At 42.1% G+C, this 18,696-nt stretch overlaps 1 protein-coding gene across 1 annotated transcript in view; it reads left to right on the top strand.

The window, feature by feature from the left end:
• The first annotated feature begins 6,257 nt into the window (after positions 1–6,257).
• The window catches only part of LRIG1 (leucine rich repeats and immunoglobulin like domains 1), an 82,451-nt gene continuing 70,012 nt past the window's right edge, over positions 6,258–18,696 (top strand). The window contains exon 1 of the mRNA XM_075834006.1: positions 6,258–6,838. Within this exon, the coding sequence (XP_075690121.1) occupies positions 6,645–6,838 (194 nt within the window). The 5' untranslated portion in view covers positions 6,258–6,644. The remainder of the gene's footprint in view (positions 6,839–18,696) is intronic.

Genomic DNA, 18,696 nt, shown 5'->3' with positions numbered 1-18,696 from the left:
CCCCTACAAGGGCTACTGCACGGCAAGGTGTGAATTATTTTAACAGGAGTGTGATCCCACATGTCATATCAAGTGACATGTTTATAGCACTCAGGCTAAATATGGAACCAAGTAAAATATAATATATTTGCGAGGATATTTTAGTGGACCAATCACATATAACGGTTAAGCAGGTGTTTGTTTCTATGTAGACAGGTAGAAGTATACAAGAGGGACAAAATGTGTCCCTAAGGCATTATTCACACGAACGTGTTTAACGTCCATGATACGCGAGTGATGTTAGTCAATGGGGCCGTTCAGACATTCCGTGATTTTTACGCAGCGTGTGTCCGCTGCGTAAAACTCACGACATGTCCTATACTTGGGCGTGTTTTGCGCATTACGCACCCATTGAAGTCAATGGGTGCGTGAAAATCACGCGCAGCACACGGAAGCACTTCCGTGTGTCGCACGTGATTCGCGCAACAGTAGATAAAAAAAATGAAGGAAAAAATAAAAGCACTTCCTTCATTTCTTTTTCTAAACATCGAAACCGCGTGTCATAAGGATGGCATATGCGTGAAAATCACGCAGCCACGCAGCAAACACTGATGACACACGGAACTGCAACGCGCAAAACGCACACGTTCGTGTGAATAAGGCCTAAGGGTTTTGGTTTTAGGTAAAAGAAAGTTTAATCATTGTATAATTTCAATTCAGTTTTCAACTTTCAAGATCGCTACTTGCTGTCGGTGAATGAAAACATTCCTGCTTACATCCAGAAGCTGAAAACTCCTACAGAGCAAATAGTTTCCCAGTATAATGTCTTCCGTCTAGACAATCTAGCCACGATATCTATGCCGTATCCGTTTTTGAACAGATACTGATAAATTCTGATGGACCCCATTGACTTATATTGGGATCCGTCAGGTTTCTGGTATTTTTAACGGCAAGGATATTGCAACAGCCTTATGTCTACAGCTGTTTAAAGGGGTTGTCCAGGTTTAGAAAAACATGGCTACTCTCTTCCAGCAACAGTGCCACACCTGTCCATAGTTTGTGTCTGGTATTGCAGCTTAGCTAATTGAAGGGACTTTGGCTGCGCTGCAATACCACAAACAACCTGTGGACATGTGTGGTGCTGTTTTTGTTGAAACAAAAATAAAAAGTAACCGCGTTTTTATAATCATGGACCTATATTAGTCTATGGGGGCATGCAGACAGTCCGTGAGTTTTGCTCAGCGTGAGTCAGCTGAAAAAAAACTCACGACATGTCCTATCTTTGTGCGCTGTTCGCGTATCACGCAACCATTGAAGTCAATGGGTGCATGAAAACCACACAGGTCACACGGAAGCACTTCCGTGCGAACTGCGTGATTCGCGCAACAGCTGTCAAAAGGATGAAAACAGAAAAGCACTAAGTGCTTTTCTGTATACAAACATCCAAACGGAGTGTCATAATGACGGCGGATGCGCGAAAATCTCGGAGCTGTTAAGTGCCTTTTGCGCACGCAAAACGCCACGTTTTTTGCATGCGCAAAACGCACACGCTCGTGTAAATCAGGCCTAAGGCTCAGAATGTTCACAAGAATATTTCTATTCACTGACAACAAGCAGATCTGACCAGTTTCATCTCTACTGCACGCCTGGACAGTACAGACAGGGAAATAACACAGGATCCTATATTAAAGTATTGTAGAAATGTGTAGTGTGGGTCTGCTAGACATCTTTTGAGTCTGAGAGACCCACTTTTTATGCAAAAATGCAGAGCTTTGTATTTAATATATGTAAATATTGTAAATGACAAAACTTCTTAAAGAAACAGTGTACTTGTAATGTGTGCTAAAAACAGAAAAGTGACAGGTTCTCTTTGAGAACTAAATACCCAGAGGTTACAGGGTGATGAGTGGCTATTTCCCTAGCCCACCTGTGTATAGCCCAACTCACAGAGTGCCCTTCACAACAAAGACCACACTGTCAAACTTCAGAGAGCCGGCCTTCCATCACAAAGTCTTTTCTCTTTGAAATAAGGAGATTGGTTCAATGCATGACAGTTTCCAAATGACCTGCAAACCCTTCAGGGGAGGATGCAGGCTCTTGTCTGCTGGTTGTGTGCAGCTGGACAGTGGAGTGTGCACAATCGTGGTAGTGTACTGTCCCTCATATATCACAGGCAGATGTACACCAAGATGTGATGTTCTTCTTGTGTAAAAACCGTTTTTGATATAGCGAAAATAATGCGTGCAATTCTCTACAACAGGATGTGTAAATGTAGACGATGACATGAAGGTTACGAACAGTAAATTAACGGACGATTAAATTAATTTAACACTCCATGTGCCACTATGATGAGTGCAAATACTTTGCTTTACTATTTTTGGACTAGTTTTGAGTTATGCCATATCTCCATTCATATACATAGCTGCTTTCAAAATTCTGTTGGTTGCCCATGGAAACAGACAGTGGTCTATCACCACTACGCTGTCAGACATGTGACCTAACAGCATAAAATAGTTATAGGGCTTTTCCAGCTTCTGACAACTAATGACTTATCCTCCGGATAGGTCATCAGTACATGATCTGTGGGGGTCCGACACCCGAGCCCCGAATTGATCAGCTGGTCCGGTGCCTCCGTGCACCGGACGTCCATGCCGGAAGCACTTAGCTCCGGCCACGGAATAGCGGCTGAGCTCCAGTACTATTCAAGTGAATAGGAGCGGACCTGCAGTTCTGCAGCACGGCCGCTGTGCTACATACGGAGCCAACTGCTTCTGGGCTCCGTACACAGCATTATGTGCCATAACATCCAGTGCCCGCAGGCCACCGGAGCGGCTTATCGGTGCGGGGTCCGGGTGTATGACCCGCACCGATTACATACGGATGACTTATCGAGTGGAAAGGTCATCAGTTGTCAGAAGGTGCACAACCCCTTTAAGGAAAAAATGGCAGGAATCCTCCAGCTCACAAGTGCTGTTTCTCAATCCAGACTACGCTCGGATTCTCGTGACGGCACACGGTAGGAATCATAGAAGAAAAGGAAAATGGAAATGTATTAAAAGGAAATGGTATTCCAATTTTATAGCAAACAATTTAAAAAAAAATTCCAATATGCAAAGAGATGGTTGCAATGAAAAATCGCCTACGCGTTTCGGACAACGCTTGTGTCCTTACTCATGCCATGTAGTCAGTGCTAGGCGATTTTTCATTGCAAACATCCCTTTGCATATTGGAAATTTTTAAAAAATTATTTGCAATAAAATTGGAACACTGTTTCCTTTTAATACAACTAGTGCTGGATCAGAGCATTTGTTTTCTTCTAGCATAAAATAGTTGTCTGCTTTAGAAAACCCATTTTCAGAAAAATTGTTTAGAGAATTCTGAGTTAATAGGACTGGATACAAGGAAGGTCTTTCATAGTGAGGACCCAACATGCCTATACGTTACACCGACAGTCCATTAATTTCAGCAAAGACTGTGTAATGCTTAATTTTTCCTGCAGTGGCGCTGCAGTGGAATTGAACACTTGCTGCCAGGTTCCACCACAGAATGAAAACCCCGTATTCAGCTTATCATTAGGGGATTCTTTAGAGAAAAGGGATTGACTAAAGCAGAGAACTCCTTTAACTTTTGGCTCTAACTATATGGCTCCCACATGGAATAGTTTACAACTAAGTGAATTAGGCATTAAAAAGCTGTCTTTCAGTAGGACATGACCAGGACAGGTTTTACAGAGGTAATCTGGGTTTTTAAAGTTGATGGCCTATCTTTAGGCCATCAATATTAGATCGGTGGGGGTCCGACTCTCGGCACTACCACCGATTAGTTTTTGAAGGGGCCGTGGCGCTTATACAAGCGTCGCAGCCTCTTAATTGGTGATGTGGATTTCGTAGCGGCTGTGTAAGGTATTGCTGCATTGTCCCATTCAAGTGAATGGGACAGTGCTGCAATATTTTGCACAGCCGCTACGAGTGAAAGAGCGTGTGCAAGTATGAACTAAAATTAAAAAGTGATCGGAGGGGGGGCCGAGAGTTGGACCCCCACCGATCTAATATTAATGGCCTATCCTAAGAAAAAAACATTAATTCTAAAATCCAGAATAACATCCTTTAAGCCTCTGTATGTAAACGAGCATTGTCGCTATCCACTAAATGCAAGCAGAGATCTGGAAAATAGTGACAAATTATATTAAAGTTTTCCTTGTGCACGGATTTGAGCTTAATTGATTAATCGATTATATCTTCTTCCTATTTTGCCTAATGAATTACATTCATTTTTATTAGTGTAAGGCTATGTTCACACGCTTAGCAAAAAAGTCTGAAAATATGGAGCTGTTTTCAAAGGAAAACAGCTCCTGATTTTCAGAGTTTTTTTTAATTAACTAGCTTTTTTACTGTCATTTTTGGAGCTGTTTTTCTACAGAGCCAATGATAAACGGCTCCAAAAAATGAGGCGGAAAAAAAATGCCCCGTTGGAACAGAATACCGTATTGGGATGTTTGTAGGCGTTCTGCTTATGATTTTTGCAGCCGTTTTTCGGGCCGTTTTTCGCTGCGGGACAACTGTCCCGTACTGTAACCATGTTTTCAGTACGGGACAGTAGTTCCACGGAGAGGCAGGAACTCCTAGCTTAGTACATAACTATGATGCTAGGAGCCCGGCTCCCTGCACTGTGTTCGGTCCGGGACCTGCGGCCGAAATACGTTCCGTTCTTTACGGACCGAACATGCTCGTGTGAATCCAGCCTAACACTGGGGCTGCCCGGTTGCTTGAACTTTACATCAACAAAACATACATTTTAATGCAAATCTAAAACGGGTGGTGTGGAAAGGGCATTTAGCAATGGGTGGCAGTAGTCCAGCTGGGAAAGAAAAAGATAATGGGATAAACAGTAGTTTGAAAAAGGGTCTGGATAAGTTTTGTTTGAAAGAAGGGTGTAAAACGATTATAATTGTGTCAATTAATGGGGCAAATTGGTCAGAAACATAATTTAGTACCATAAGGCTAGGGCTACATCTAGACTTTTTATGGCTCACTAAAAAAAATATCGCTCAGAAATCACGGTCCTCAAACGTATTGAGTAGCTTGAATATCTCTTCATACGTCGGATCCGGCTATGACGGAGCAGAACAACGGAAAACAGAACGCAGATGTGAACACAGCCTTAGGCTAGTTTCACACGAGCGTAATACGAACGCATTTCCTTATTACAGCTTCAGATATTGGCCCAACCGCGGGTCTGATTACATAAATGTCTTAGAGATGCGGGTTCCAGCCCTCGAACCCGCACTTAAGGTTGAAAATGGGGTCACCTGACCCCTGTCCCACCTGGTGAGACTGAGACTAAGTGGAGAGGAGGTCACACATGCGCGTGGTTCTGTCCTTTCTGTTCTATGAGCGTTACGGAAACCGCCGAGCAGTTGCGGCGGTTTCCGTTACTCCTTCAGAACAGATTGGAGAGCCACATAGATGCGAGGCCCCCTCTCCATTCATTATCTGCCTGGTATTTCCCATGATACAAATGATTTTTAATGGAAAATATAATTCATATGTGGTAAATACATGCATTCCGACTGCAGAAAAAAAATGTTGCATGGGAAAATCTTTATGTCTATGGCTGCAATATGGGACATTTGATAAATCTATTTCAGAGGAAAAGGGGAACAATTGCCCGTAGCAACCAATCAGATTCCAGCACTCATTTTTCAGAGGTAAATAAAGCAGTAATCTCACTGGTTGCAAAGTGGCATTTCCCATAGCAACCAATCAGGACATTGCTTCCATTTTCCACAGAGAAATTAGTACTAGAATCTGATTGGTTACTATGGCCTATTTAGTGACCTGTTCACCAATCAGGTTACTGCTTCATATTTTAAGGCGCCTCTAAAAGAAAAAAAAAGAGCTGGAATCTGATTGGTTGCTACTGGCAACTGTTTCTCTTTTCCTTTGCACTAGTTTTAATAAATGTCCTCCAATATTTTACACCTAATGTGATGTATTTATTGACAAACTATCTTGTGGCAATTTGGGGACTACAGCTCACGCAACGAAAAAAATCGCACTTTCCACAGAGAAAGTTTATGACAATGACTAGATGTCTATACCGCGAATATATAACCCATCACCCGTATACACCGCTGCCTGTAACCAACAGTCCAGCAAAATCAAAAGTTGCAGAGTTACAAGTGTAAAAAAAGAATAAGGGTGCGAAGGGGGATGTTGCTGACCAATCAGAATCCTCGACACAGCCGCCAATGACTTACTGCCTGCGAGAGCCAATCAGAGCGCTGGTTACTAGGCGAATTGAAGCGAAGCAGTCCAGGCAAGGGAACAGAGCAGAGCTGTCTGCAGGGGGATCTACATCGGGAGTGAGAGTCTGCGCTGCTGTCCGGGATATCCAGCGACCTCAGTGTCCCCCTGTGAGTGACCATCTGCTGGACACCGGATTGTGCCTGAAACTGTAAGGATTGGACATAGGAGCCCCCCTTTAAGGAGGATCACCCCGCAGCTGGCTGTACTGTGTCCGATGATCACCCCTTTATCTGTGAGGACCTGATCTCCCGGACATGGAAGGATCAGTGGCAGTGCCCGTGTAATTGACAGCAGCAGCTCATTAAGTGCAATAATTCTTTAATTAGCGGCTTTGATTGCTACAGTGCGGATTATAACATGCAGCCCAGGGCAGGAAGGAGTCTCAGCCTGGATCTCAGCCTCCTCCTTCTTCTTCTTCTTCTTCTGGGATGTTGCCTGGCTTCCAGGACCCCCTGTCCCAACAGATGCACCTGCACTGGGGATATGGTAGACTGCAGCAAGCTGGGGCTCGCAGAGGTGCCCACTGACATCCCATCATGGGCAACCCACCTGTAAGTTCTGCCAACTTCCTCTGATCAAAAATATGTTGGCACACATAGATAATATGTGTATATATATATATATATATATATATATATATATAGTAAATTTCCTGTAATCCGACAAGTGCTGGATTATCAAATATTCTGGATTATCAGATGGGCATAGATCATATAAAACAGAACGTGCTGACCGTTTAGGATTATTTGTCTTCTTATTTTAATAGTTTAAAAAAAATACAAAAAATAATTGCTGGATTACCAGAATGGAATGCTGGATTAAAGGAATTTTACTGTGCATGTATATATACATATGACCTGTTCATTATCACATGTTTTATGCTTTACCCTACCTGTGTTTATATTGGTGATCTTCAGGGCATGCTGGGAATTGTAGTTTTGCAACAGCTGAAAACTCTCAGGGCATGCAGGGAGTTGTAGTTTTGCAATAGGCGAAAACTCTGGCTGTCAGGGCACGTTGGGAGTTGTAGTTTTGAAACATCCGAAAACTCTCAGAGCATGCTGGGAATTTATAGTTTTGCACAGCCTGTTACAGGTTGGAGATTACTGGTTTTATATGTCCTAGAAAACGAATATCCCTGTGAAATGATTCGGTGTGTCATGGCCGTAGCTGTGATTTATGTGCGGTGTATACAGATGGGGAGGGGGATACACATTGTTGTAATATTCCCATTATGATACTCCTGCCAGGTGTGTGCAATGTTGGGAGTTCTGCCAAGTAATCCTTTGTGTACTTCTAAAATATCCCTATAATATAACCCATGTTTTCAGGTTACAGTTTACGTTCTAAATTTTGGGAAAACACATGATGCAAATTAGGGCCGATGAATTATTGCTAATATGATTTTATGGTTGCCGGCTGCAGAGAGTCACTTGGCTCCTGTTATTGTGGTCAGTAAATCTGGGTTTCGGGCTACTTTGTTTTGAAGTTTTGTTTGAAAAGTTTTTGGGGAGTGAATGTTTTTACACTCAAGTGTAGACCGGATTACAAGACCAGATACCATATAAATGTAGCAAATTGTATCTGTATGTATGGCTGGACGCATCCCGAGCAACAATTTGGGCTTTCTTTTTTATTCTTGTTATCCGGCTTCTTGAATAAAGCTCTTGTAGCCTCTTGAGCCTTCTTTTAATTGTGTCTTTCATATACGTTTTTTGGGGGCATCTTTGAAGTTCTATAGAGAAGCCTATGGGGAAAAAAAAAACGCCAGAAAACTCAACATAACCAGAGCATGCTACTTTTTGAAAAAAAAAAACTCCAATAACCCAAAAATAGCTACAAAATCACCACAAACCAAAACCCTGTGTATGTAGGCTTTTTCTTATTTTAACATCTGGCTGCAGCGTTTTTTGGAAGAAAAAAAGCACCATGAAAAACACAGCCGAAAATTTTTTGGTAAATTCAACCTTAGCCAGGGCCTGACGTGAGTAATTTAGTTTGTGAACAGGACCGTGAGATATGTTGGCACTACAGAAATAAAAGTATATAAAAAAAAATGGAATTGAAAAAAAAAAAGAACTTTTTAAAAAAAAAATATTTAGTTTAGTTTCTTTTACTGATTCCCACTGTACAAGTACAAACAAATCCTTTATCCGTTCAAGCATCTTGATGGCCATTTCAGTAGTTTTGTTATGGGCTCATAAAACCGTCACAGTTATAAGTTCAGATTTAATTGTAAGATTAGATAAGACCATGCCGTCTGGGTATCTGCTGCCATCCAGTTTGTGGAAAAATATGATGAGGGTTGTAGTATTCTGTGGATTAGACCTATTTCTAAGACCTGATTGGATCTTGGCATACTGATCCAGCATAAGGGAATGTATGGAAATGTCCGAACGGATTGTACTGTCAAACTTTTGTATTGAGATCAGAATATGAAAACTTTTTAGAATTTCCAAAAGTTCCATTCCCTTGGAAGATTTGGAATCTGTGTTCATTTGTACGGCTTTTCTATTTCATGGTTTGGTTGTTCCAATTCAAGTGTAAACTATAATAAACTTTTTTTTTTCATTGTTAAATCATCTCGCTAATAAATCCGCCATTATACCGCTCATCTATTTTTATCACAGTGTCATGGACGGAGTCCAAAAACTGCTGCTGCGATACTATCTAAAAGTTTGTCGTCTCACTAACTTGCTTTTCCCACTATGATTATCCTTCTCCTCGTCCCCGCATCATCCAGTCTGCGCCGGGTTAAACATATGTTGAAGCATTGTAGTTTTATGTCCGCTTTGATCGTTCCTGGTGATAAAAGAGCAAATTAACAGGTGGAATTCATAAACTATTTTACCATGAGGCCTGGTTGGGAATAATGTCATGTAAATCTGTTTCAATACTTTGGAAATGTTGTAACCCTTTAAATGTCCTATAGAAACCAACGGGGCTATCTGTAATATTGTGCGGTAGTAGATGATTGACTACACGGTAGATGAGGAAGTCTTACAGTACAGAGGGTCGTGAACTAAATTATTTTTATTCTTGGCTATAAATTTCACTTTTAGAACTTTTCCAAGCAGTCGTCTGACTCATGCGGTCACAGGATCCAAAATGGGTTGTTATATTTTAAAGGGCATTTCCCCTAAATATAAAAAAATAAAAAGGCTTAATAAATGTAAATCATTGAGTCGTCCACTTCTGTCAAATTCAAAAAATTGGTCGTGTGAATAGCCCCATTAGGGGTCTATTATTCCTAATGCAGCCGGGTGCCGGCCGATTTATGAACGGCCGGCACCCGGCCGGGAAAACCTGTCGTGTGAATGAGGCCTAAAAATTTTATCCAGCTGCTTTTTGCTTTTATCTACTACTGAGAAAGCTGGGTGACAACCAATATGGCCGCCAGGTGATGTATTACCGCATTACTAGGTAGATTTGCCTGTCAGAAATTTATAGGATTTGATATACATGGACAATCCTGATGCTTGTATGTACTGGTCAGATTAATAAAGTTAGTTGAAATTTGTTTTTTTGTCAGAGTAATAAAGTTGTTTAAAAACAATACATTAAAACGGCACTATGTAATTTGTTCTATTAGATTAATAAAGTTTTTTTTTTTTTTTAAAGTTCCTACAGTGGAGATTCCTGCTGCCATTTATTGGACTCCTGTATGGATAATGTTCCCGTTCGTCTGCGGTGAACATTTTTTAATGGCTTCTTGTGGTTTCTTTATTATAGCCATAATGCTACTTAAGTGGCGCGGGGGAAGCCCTATGTTGTCTCTTGAACTACGTAGTCCGCACTTTAATTAGATGGTTTAGTGTTTTTTTTGTTTTTTTTTAAAGCAGGCGTCCATTCACCACAATAAAACACCATTCTTCCCATTGGCTGAATATTCTTGTCACTCAGAGACTTCTCCTGAGGGGCTCATCCATCCCATACATCTACCCGCAGCACAAAAGTATCACATTTCTTAGTATTTTATGTTTATTTTATTTTTTTTAAAATAAATCTATATACACTTGTTCATTTTAAATACAATAATTTCAACACCTTTTTTGTACAAAAATTGTTATAAATTAAGAAATTTTTTTTTTTTACAATACCAAATTTTATTCTAAAATCTGAAATTCAGCTTTACTGTAAAAATAAGAACGTTGTGCTGGTCATTTTACATATTTTCCTTTATAGTTAATTATTGGCGACGCACATTTTTGCAGAATTCCTACGTAGATTTGCATTTAGCAGCCACGGATACATTTTATATCGGATTCTCACTGAATTTAAAGAGGTTGTCCGGTTTCTGCAAATTTAAAGTTTAGTTTTTTTTTGTATAATTAAAAGTTATACCATTTTTAAATATACTTTCTGTATTAATTGCTAACGGTTTATAAGATCTCTGCTTGTTGTTATTCAGTAGGAGCATTCATTGTTTACTTCCAGTGGATAGAATTCTGTCCTTGGTCATGTGATGGACACACAGGTGCACGGCTCGTTACGTGGTCATGTGATGGACACACAGGTGCACGGCTCGTTACGTGGTCATGTGATGGACACACAGGTGCACGGCTCGTTACATGGTCATGTGATGGACACACAGGTGCACGGCTCGTTACGTGGTCATGTGATGGACACACAGGTGCACGGCTCGTTACATGGTCATGTGATGGACACACAGGTACTGGGATCGTTAGAAGAAAGAGAGCTCTGATACGCATACTGTAAGGCCCCATGCATACGACCGTAAAAATTATCTGTAATTGCGGACAGTAATACCGTCCGCAATTACAGACCCATTCTGTTCTATTGGCCGCGGACACCTTTCCGCATCGCTACGGATGGCTGTCCGTGCCATAGAAATGTTCCGCAATGTTCTTTTGCATTTTACGGGCCATGCTCCCATACTTTGTATGGGAGCACGGCCCGAAAATGCGCGTGGCCGGCCGTTCCCGCATCTGCGAGCCGTGATTATGGGCACGGCCGTGTGCATGGGGCCTAACTGTAACGAGCCATGCACCTGTGTGTCCATCACATGACCATGGACCGAATTCTATCCACTGGAAGTAAACCATGAATGTTTCTGCTGAATGACAAGCAGAGATCTTGAAATCCGAAGAGAAATTAATAGACAAAGTATATTGGAAAATTGTAGAGCTTTTAATTCCACAAAAAATAACATTCGTTTTTTAAAAACCAGACGCTCCCTTTTAATTTTCCCCAATATTTCCCTGTATGACAACCACACGTCTCTACTACATGTACATATGCAGTGGCTTTTACTACAGCACGTGTTACCAGCTTCAGATCAAATAGGGACACTTTCTAAAAACTTTTCCATGACTTTAATTTTTGTATGGGGTGCAGTTTGTCCCTATGGCCAGAGAAGCTGTCGTGCACCTGTTGATTTACTGTAAATCTGTCTTCGGATTAATGCTTCTAGGGCAGAATTTAATGCCACATGTCGATGCACAGAGTGCCCTATGGGTTCATATTGCCGATCTGTAGTGAAGTTCATACGCCGCACGTGGCTCTGTACGCACAAACCATGAGCCCTAAACTCCACATAAACATACCCTGACTCCGCCATAAACCTGCCTGTCCAGATTATCAAGCATATATTTTTTCCCCCAGAAATAGTAATGAGTGGTTTCCAGACTTATCTAGTGCCGCTTATCTCCCCTAGTCCTCATAGCTGACGCACTGTTAAGGCATCCCTTCTAAATCAGTCCATTAGATCTGTTTCCAGGTGTTGGTGCTCTTACCCACTGAGCCTAGTGGTATATACATCAAAATAGCCTAATGCTATAGCTCAAATATAAATATTCTGCTCGACTTTGCAGCTTTTTTTCTCATGAAATTGACTGTAAGATGGCGGTGTAATATGACCTACTGTATTAGCGGAGTACAGCGGGCCTGTAGTTGTCCCCACGTGTATTTTATTGATGCGTATTATTGGCCGAGTGATAAGGGATAGCCGGATCCTTCCCTTTTATGAGTAGTCCAGCGAACCACTATTGACATTTAGAATTAATGCTTTGTATTTTTAGATTTCCATGTTTGCTTATCTATAAGCGATTTAGCGCGCACCTGTCCGTTCCTGGAAGTGACCGAAGACAGGGATTTTATTCAGTGTAATCCTCCATGTTTGCAAAGTATTATCCAATGGGTCGGTTTATGACGCGACGATCGGACAGTCTCGGTCCAGGAGTAGTGAAGATCAGTACGGGGACATTCATGTGGGGGGGGGGGGGGGTGATGGTAAAACCGTGCCGCACTGTCCCAACTCTGCTGTGATCGGTTTTCATCACAATAAACAAAAAAAAAAAAAAGTTTTATATGTCACTTTGCTGCGGTGCTGTAATGGTGCAGATTTCTACCGTGTAAGGCCTTATTCACACGAGCGTATTTAACGTCCGTGTTACGTGCGTTAAAACAACGGATGTCACACGGACCTATGCAATTCAATGGGGCCGTTCAGACATTCAGGGTTTTTGTTTTTTTACGCGTGTCCGCTGCGTGAAACTCGCTGCATGTCCTATTTTTGTTCGTTTTTTTGCGCATCACGCACTCTTTGAAGTCAATGGGTGCGTGAAAAAAAACGGACAGCACACGGACCTCATCCGTGTGCTGTCTGTGTTTTTCACGCACCAGTTGGTAAAGATATGAGGAAAAAATAAAACCCCTCCTTCAGTATTTTTTTTTTTTTTGCTGACGTAAAAAACGCAGACGTGGAACTGCAACGCAGGAAAAACGCTGCGTTTTTTTTACATGCGCAAAACGGACACGCTGGTGTGAATTAGGCCTCATAGTTACTTGACTGTTTCTGTTTCTCCCATAGACCGCAATGGATGGCAATCCGTTAGGCTGCATGCACACGTTGCGGAATTTGATGCGGAAAATCTGTATCAAAACCACAGATAAAGGCAGGTGAATCTCGGTAATGTTGGCCAAAATAGTGTGACAAGCTGCGCTATTCTGTCTGCAAAGTTTTTTTCGATAATCATGGCCGAACCCCGACGGAAACTATTAATTGGTGTCCATCCTGCAACGGATCCAGTGCTTCCGGTACTTTCATTGTTCGCTCCTCTGACTAAACAGAACACAAGTGAACGAAGCCTTATTTTGACAGGTAAAATCCACCCCTGATATTGCATTTCTGATGCGTTTTTTTTTTTCTTGGGGTGTTTTTTAGTTGCAGATTTTTCATTTTGCGGAAAAAGGTGCAGATTTCGTTTTTTAGCGTTTTTTAAAAAAAAATTATGAGATACGATTCTTACACGGAAACGCAAGATAAATTTACATGATGCAGATTTTAAAATCTGCACCGCAGGTCAATTTGACGTGCAAAAAAATTCTGCAAGGTATAAATATTACTGGAAATCTCATTTACTTTGCTGGTACTGTGTTAGGGCGGATTTACACGAACGCGATATACGTCCGTGCCACCCGCGTGTTTTTCACACGCGTCGCACGGACCTATGCAAGTCTATGGGGCAGTGCAGACTGCCCGTGATTTTTGCGCAGCGTGGGTCCGCTGCGTAAAACTCACGACAGGTCCTGTATTTCGGTGTTTTTCGCGCATCACGCACCCATTGAAGTCAATGGGTGCGTGAAAATCACGTATGCCACACGGAATCGCGTGATTCGCGTAACAGCAGTCAAAAGTATGAATGAAAACAGAAAAGCACCACGTGCTTTTCTGTTTACAAACATCCAAACAGAGTGTCATAATGATGGTGGCTGTGCGAAAACCACGCAGCTGCACATCCTATCTGATGACACACGGAGCTGTTAAGTGCCTTTTGCGCATGCCAAACGCAGCGTTTTTTTGTGGGCGCAAAAACGCACACACATGTAAATCCGCCCTTACGCTGCAATGTTTGCCGCAGGAAAATCCGCACGTAATACTCATCATGTGGCTTAGGCTCCGTTCACACCACGTTTGAGCCTTCCATTTCCGCATCAAATTCTGCAACGTGTGCATGTAGCCTAACGGATTGCCATCCATTACGGTCTATGGGAGAAACGGAAACCGTCGAGTGAGTATTAGGCCTAATTCACACGAGCGTGTCCGTTTTGCTCGTGTAAAAAAATGCAGCGTTTTTGCTGCGTTACGGTTCCGTGTGGCATCCGGGTATTTGCCATTCAGGAGTCTGGGAAAGCTGGGTGATCACCTCGTTGGCAGTTGAAATAGCAGCCATATTAGTGGTAACGTAGCTTTTCTCTAAACTGATTATAAAAAAATTTTTGTATTTCTTTTTGTAATGTGGGGGTTTAATGGTTTGAGTCGTCTTTCATCTCCTGATTTTATGATGTTTTGATGTGAGTGACACTTTTATAAGCAGCCATTAGACCTTTTCCATCTTGTTCTTTCCCTGAGAGCAGCGTGGAGAATGACAAATGTTCCCATCACTTTCCAGTTTCGGTGGCTGAGAAGAGCGAGTGTAAATACGCGATGTGTTTAACTACCAGTGATGTGTATGAAGCGCTTTCCATTAAAATCTCGTCTGCCGCTGCAAAAGTGCTGGTAACCCTAACGATGCTCTGCGGAAAAATGACAGCGGCGCGGCGTCAAGTGTGAAAATACGGATAGTTTGCCTCAGGGCCTACTAAAAAATTAATTATAGCCTTCCCCCTGGTGACCTTGTCTAAATGTACGTCGTTCCAGGCACAGATGGGGGGAGGGGGTTTACATTTTGGTCTGTCATTTGTTAACAAAAAGTCAAAATTAGATCAATGAACCTAAAGGAATGAAGATAAAAATAATGAAAAAATATATATTTTAAGACAGATGAGAAATAATTCCAATGAGGCTCAAAACAACATTTCTTAATAGAAAACTTATTTTATTATTGTTTTTTTTAATTGTAATTTTTTATTTTATTTTTTTTTAAATTTAAGCAAAATGTTTTAATTCTTTCTTTTTATATTCAGATCGCAAATATTGAATTTCATTTGACTATAGAATATTTCTCCCTATTAGATATTTGTTAGTGGATCCCTATGATTTAATCAAGAGTCTAAAGTCAGTGGGAGCCTGCAATGTTCTCCAATATCTGCAGCCGTTGACCCCCCCCCCCCATTAAAGTAACATGCAGGTCAAACGCATGTAAATAGAGGGGTCTGAGCAGATTACTTATGGATGAATAGTTGTGCATCTGATACCTATCTAATAACTACTGATTCCCCCTCTTCTGTGACCAGGTTATAAATGTCATTAAAGGGGTATTCCCATCTTCTAAAGTGAGGGCATATTTCTAGGATATGCCATCACTTTATGATCGTAGAGGTCTGATCTTTTTGGACCCCCACCGATCCTGAGAATGAAGAGTTCGCAGCTCTAAATCATTCCCATGGTACTGCTGAACCAAACTTGTATCACCATAGAGGTCTATAGTTATAGTTATAGGTTTGATTCCTTAGAACCGCAGGAGGTCCTGACATTGCGGCCGGAATATGGTCGGTACAATGTGCCCACTTTATAGCCATCTGAAAACGGCTTTACTCTAAAGAGATAGGCCGGATTTACACGAGCGTGTGCGGTTTGCGCGCGCAAAAGGTACTTAACAGCTCCGTGTGGCAGCCGCGTATGATGCGTGGCTGTGTGCTTTTCGCGCAGCCGCCATCATTATGACACTCCGTTTGGATGTTTGTAAACAGAAAAGCATGTGGTGCTTTTCTGTTTTCATTCATACTTTTTACTGCTGTTACGCGAATCAGACGGAAGTGCTTCCTTGTGGTGCGCGTGATTTTCACGCACCCATTGACTTCAATGGGTGCATGACGTGCGAACAACGCACAAATATAGGACATGTCGTGAGTTTTACGCAGCGGAGACAAGCTGCGTGAAACTCACGGACTGTCTGCACGGCCCTATAGACTAATATAGGTCCGTGTGAGGCGCGTGAAAATCACGCGCGTTGCACAGACGTATTACACGTTCGTCTAAATAAGCCCTTATAGTTTCTGGGGAAGGAGCATCGCAGAGGAGGACAGAAAAAAGTGGAACATGCATTCTCTACATTCCCTCTGGCCAAATGTAAAGGCCATAGATATAACACGAAGGGCTGAAGTAAATTCCAGGAGGCAGGTGGCAATTGCATAAAAGAAAAAAATACTTCTCGGGCCTAACAAAAGTACTAAGAAAAAGTCAAATTGGTCCGTGGGGTGGTCTAACTGACTTCAAGAGTCGACCGCAATTGTGCATCCAAGGAACAACAGTCGGCTTAAGATCCTCTAAGGACCTGTTCACATCACCGTTCATTTCCGTTCCAGGGTTCCGTCGGAGGGTTCTGTCGGGTGAACCCCGCAACGGAAAGTGAAACTGACAGCACAGCTTCCGTTTCAGTCACCATTCATCTCAATGGTGACGGAAACGTCGCTAATGCTTTCCGTTTGTCACCATTCCGTCTGGTTTCCGGTTTTCCGACGGAATCAATAGCGGAGTCGACTACACTATTGATTCCGTCGGAAAACCGGAAACCAGCTGGAATGGTGACGAACGGAAAGCGTTAGCGACGTTTCCGTCACCATTGAGATGAATGGTGACTGAAACGGAAGCTGTGCTGTCAGTTTCACTTTCCGTTGCGGGGTTCACCCGACAGAAAGCTCAGACGGAACCCCGGAACGGAAAAGACAACGATTGTATCATTTCTGCAGCAGAAAATATCAGCCGATCAATGGGCGTTTCCTGGTTCATCGGCTGATCGTTTCCCTGTTTAAACAGGGCAATGATTGGGAACAAGTGTTCTGTGAACGCTCATTTGCCCGATAATTGGCCCACGTAAAAGAGCCCTAAGGCTACATGCACTTGATGCGGAATTTGATGTGGAAAATGATATCAAAACCGCAGATAAAAGCCGCACTTAATATTTTGGGATTTTAATGTGTTTTGTTTTTTTAGATACAGATTTTACATTTTGATGTGTAAACAGGAGCAGATTTTATGCTGTGGATTTTAATGCATTTTTTTTTATAAACTTGTCAGATACAATTCTGAGACGTAAACGCAACTGCAGGTCGAATCCGTAACCGCAGGTCAATTTACGTGCAGAAAAATTCTGCAACGAGCAGATGAGATTATTCGAATTCTTCCTATAGTGTATTACCCTGCGAATGTGCCGCAGTAAATCCACGTTGCAAATCCGCATGCAATACGCATCGTGTGTCTATGGCTTTAGGCCAGTCTAATGCGGCCATAATATAGCGGAACACCATGGACACCACCACCTCCCCGGCCCCCCGCTTCTACTGAACCGATCGCCATAGAACCCCTGGTATGTTAGACTTGGTCCAAGTTGCTATGTACATGTGTGTTTATGTACGAGATTTACATTTTATATAAAATATATTAGGACTGACTCCTGAAGGTCGGATTATTAGACATGCGGTATGTGAGGAGGCCAGAACGTCAGCGTAATGTTTACAGATGGACTTCACAATGGTCCCGGCAGCCATTTATAGGCCGCTCCGGTCTGCTCAGGCTTAACGTTCATCTTTTTGTCCACCACATGTGAATTCCACTTGTCAAAATACTCTTCAGCTCCCGTGATGAAGCATTTGCTTTTAGGCAAAAGGGAAGTGAGGCCTCAGCTGCTCTCAGGAATGGGCAGCAGGATCTGTTCTACCACAAAGTCCTTCATCTAATGTTTCTCACATGTGGCTCGCTTCTTGTACAGCACAGTGGGGCGCGTGTATAAAAAGTCTGTTTTGGCCGCCTGTCCCTTGCCTGTGAAAATGGCGCAGATTTTTCTAGGCATGCGCCATATTGACAAAAACATACGTATTGTGTCCGTGATTTCTTGTCAAACATTGGAATCGAGGAAGAATCTTAAAATAAAAATACACATAACATAGATGTTGGCCAGCAGCTATCGCCCCAGACCCCCATGTTAAGAACGTGCCTGTTATTTCAATAGGACAGGGTAGATAAGCGGCTACCAGGCACATCTGACACCGCTTATCCTTTGAAAACAATATATAGGACATGTAAACATTCAAGACCATATGGTCTGAAATTAGATTGTCTGTGTATTTCTGTCCAAATTGACATGTTTCTCCGATAGAAATATTAAGTCTGTGACAACTTCAACACTCAAGTGCCAAAAAGAGAAAAAAAAAGTAAGAATATCAATTGCATATAATAACAGTAGTAATTGTAGAGCAATTTTCTCCTCCGAAACCTATATACACAATTCCTCCTGACTGTCAGTCTGTGTAATCTTTGTCCTGGAGAAGATTTGTCGTCTTATCTTCAGTTCCACTCCTGTCTTAAGTGGAAACAATTGTCTGGACTGATAAGAAGCTACTGAACAACCTTTCAATCTTCATTGATATGGCCAAATGTTGTCCGGCAGGGTCCGGGTGTGAAGGACTGAACTGTTTTATTGCCTCATTTAATGCAGTAAATGCACCT

This window comes from Rhinoderma darwinii, chromosome 7 (assembly GCF_050947455.1).
Source record: "Rhinoderma darwinii isolate aRhiDar2 chromosome 7, aRhiDar2.hap1, whole genome shotgun sequence".
NCBI classification, from domain to species: domain Eukaryota; kingdom Metazoa; phylum Chordata; class Amphibia; order Anura; family Rhinodermatidae; genus Rhinoderma; species Rhinoderma darwinii.
This window is presented reverse-complemented; position numbering and strand designations above follow the sequence as displayed.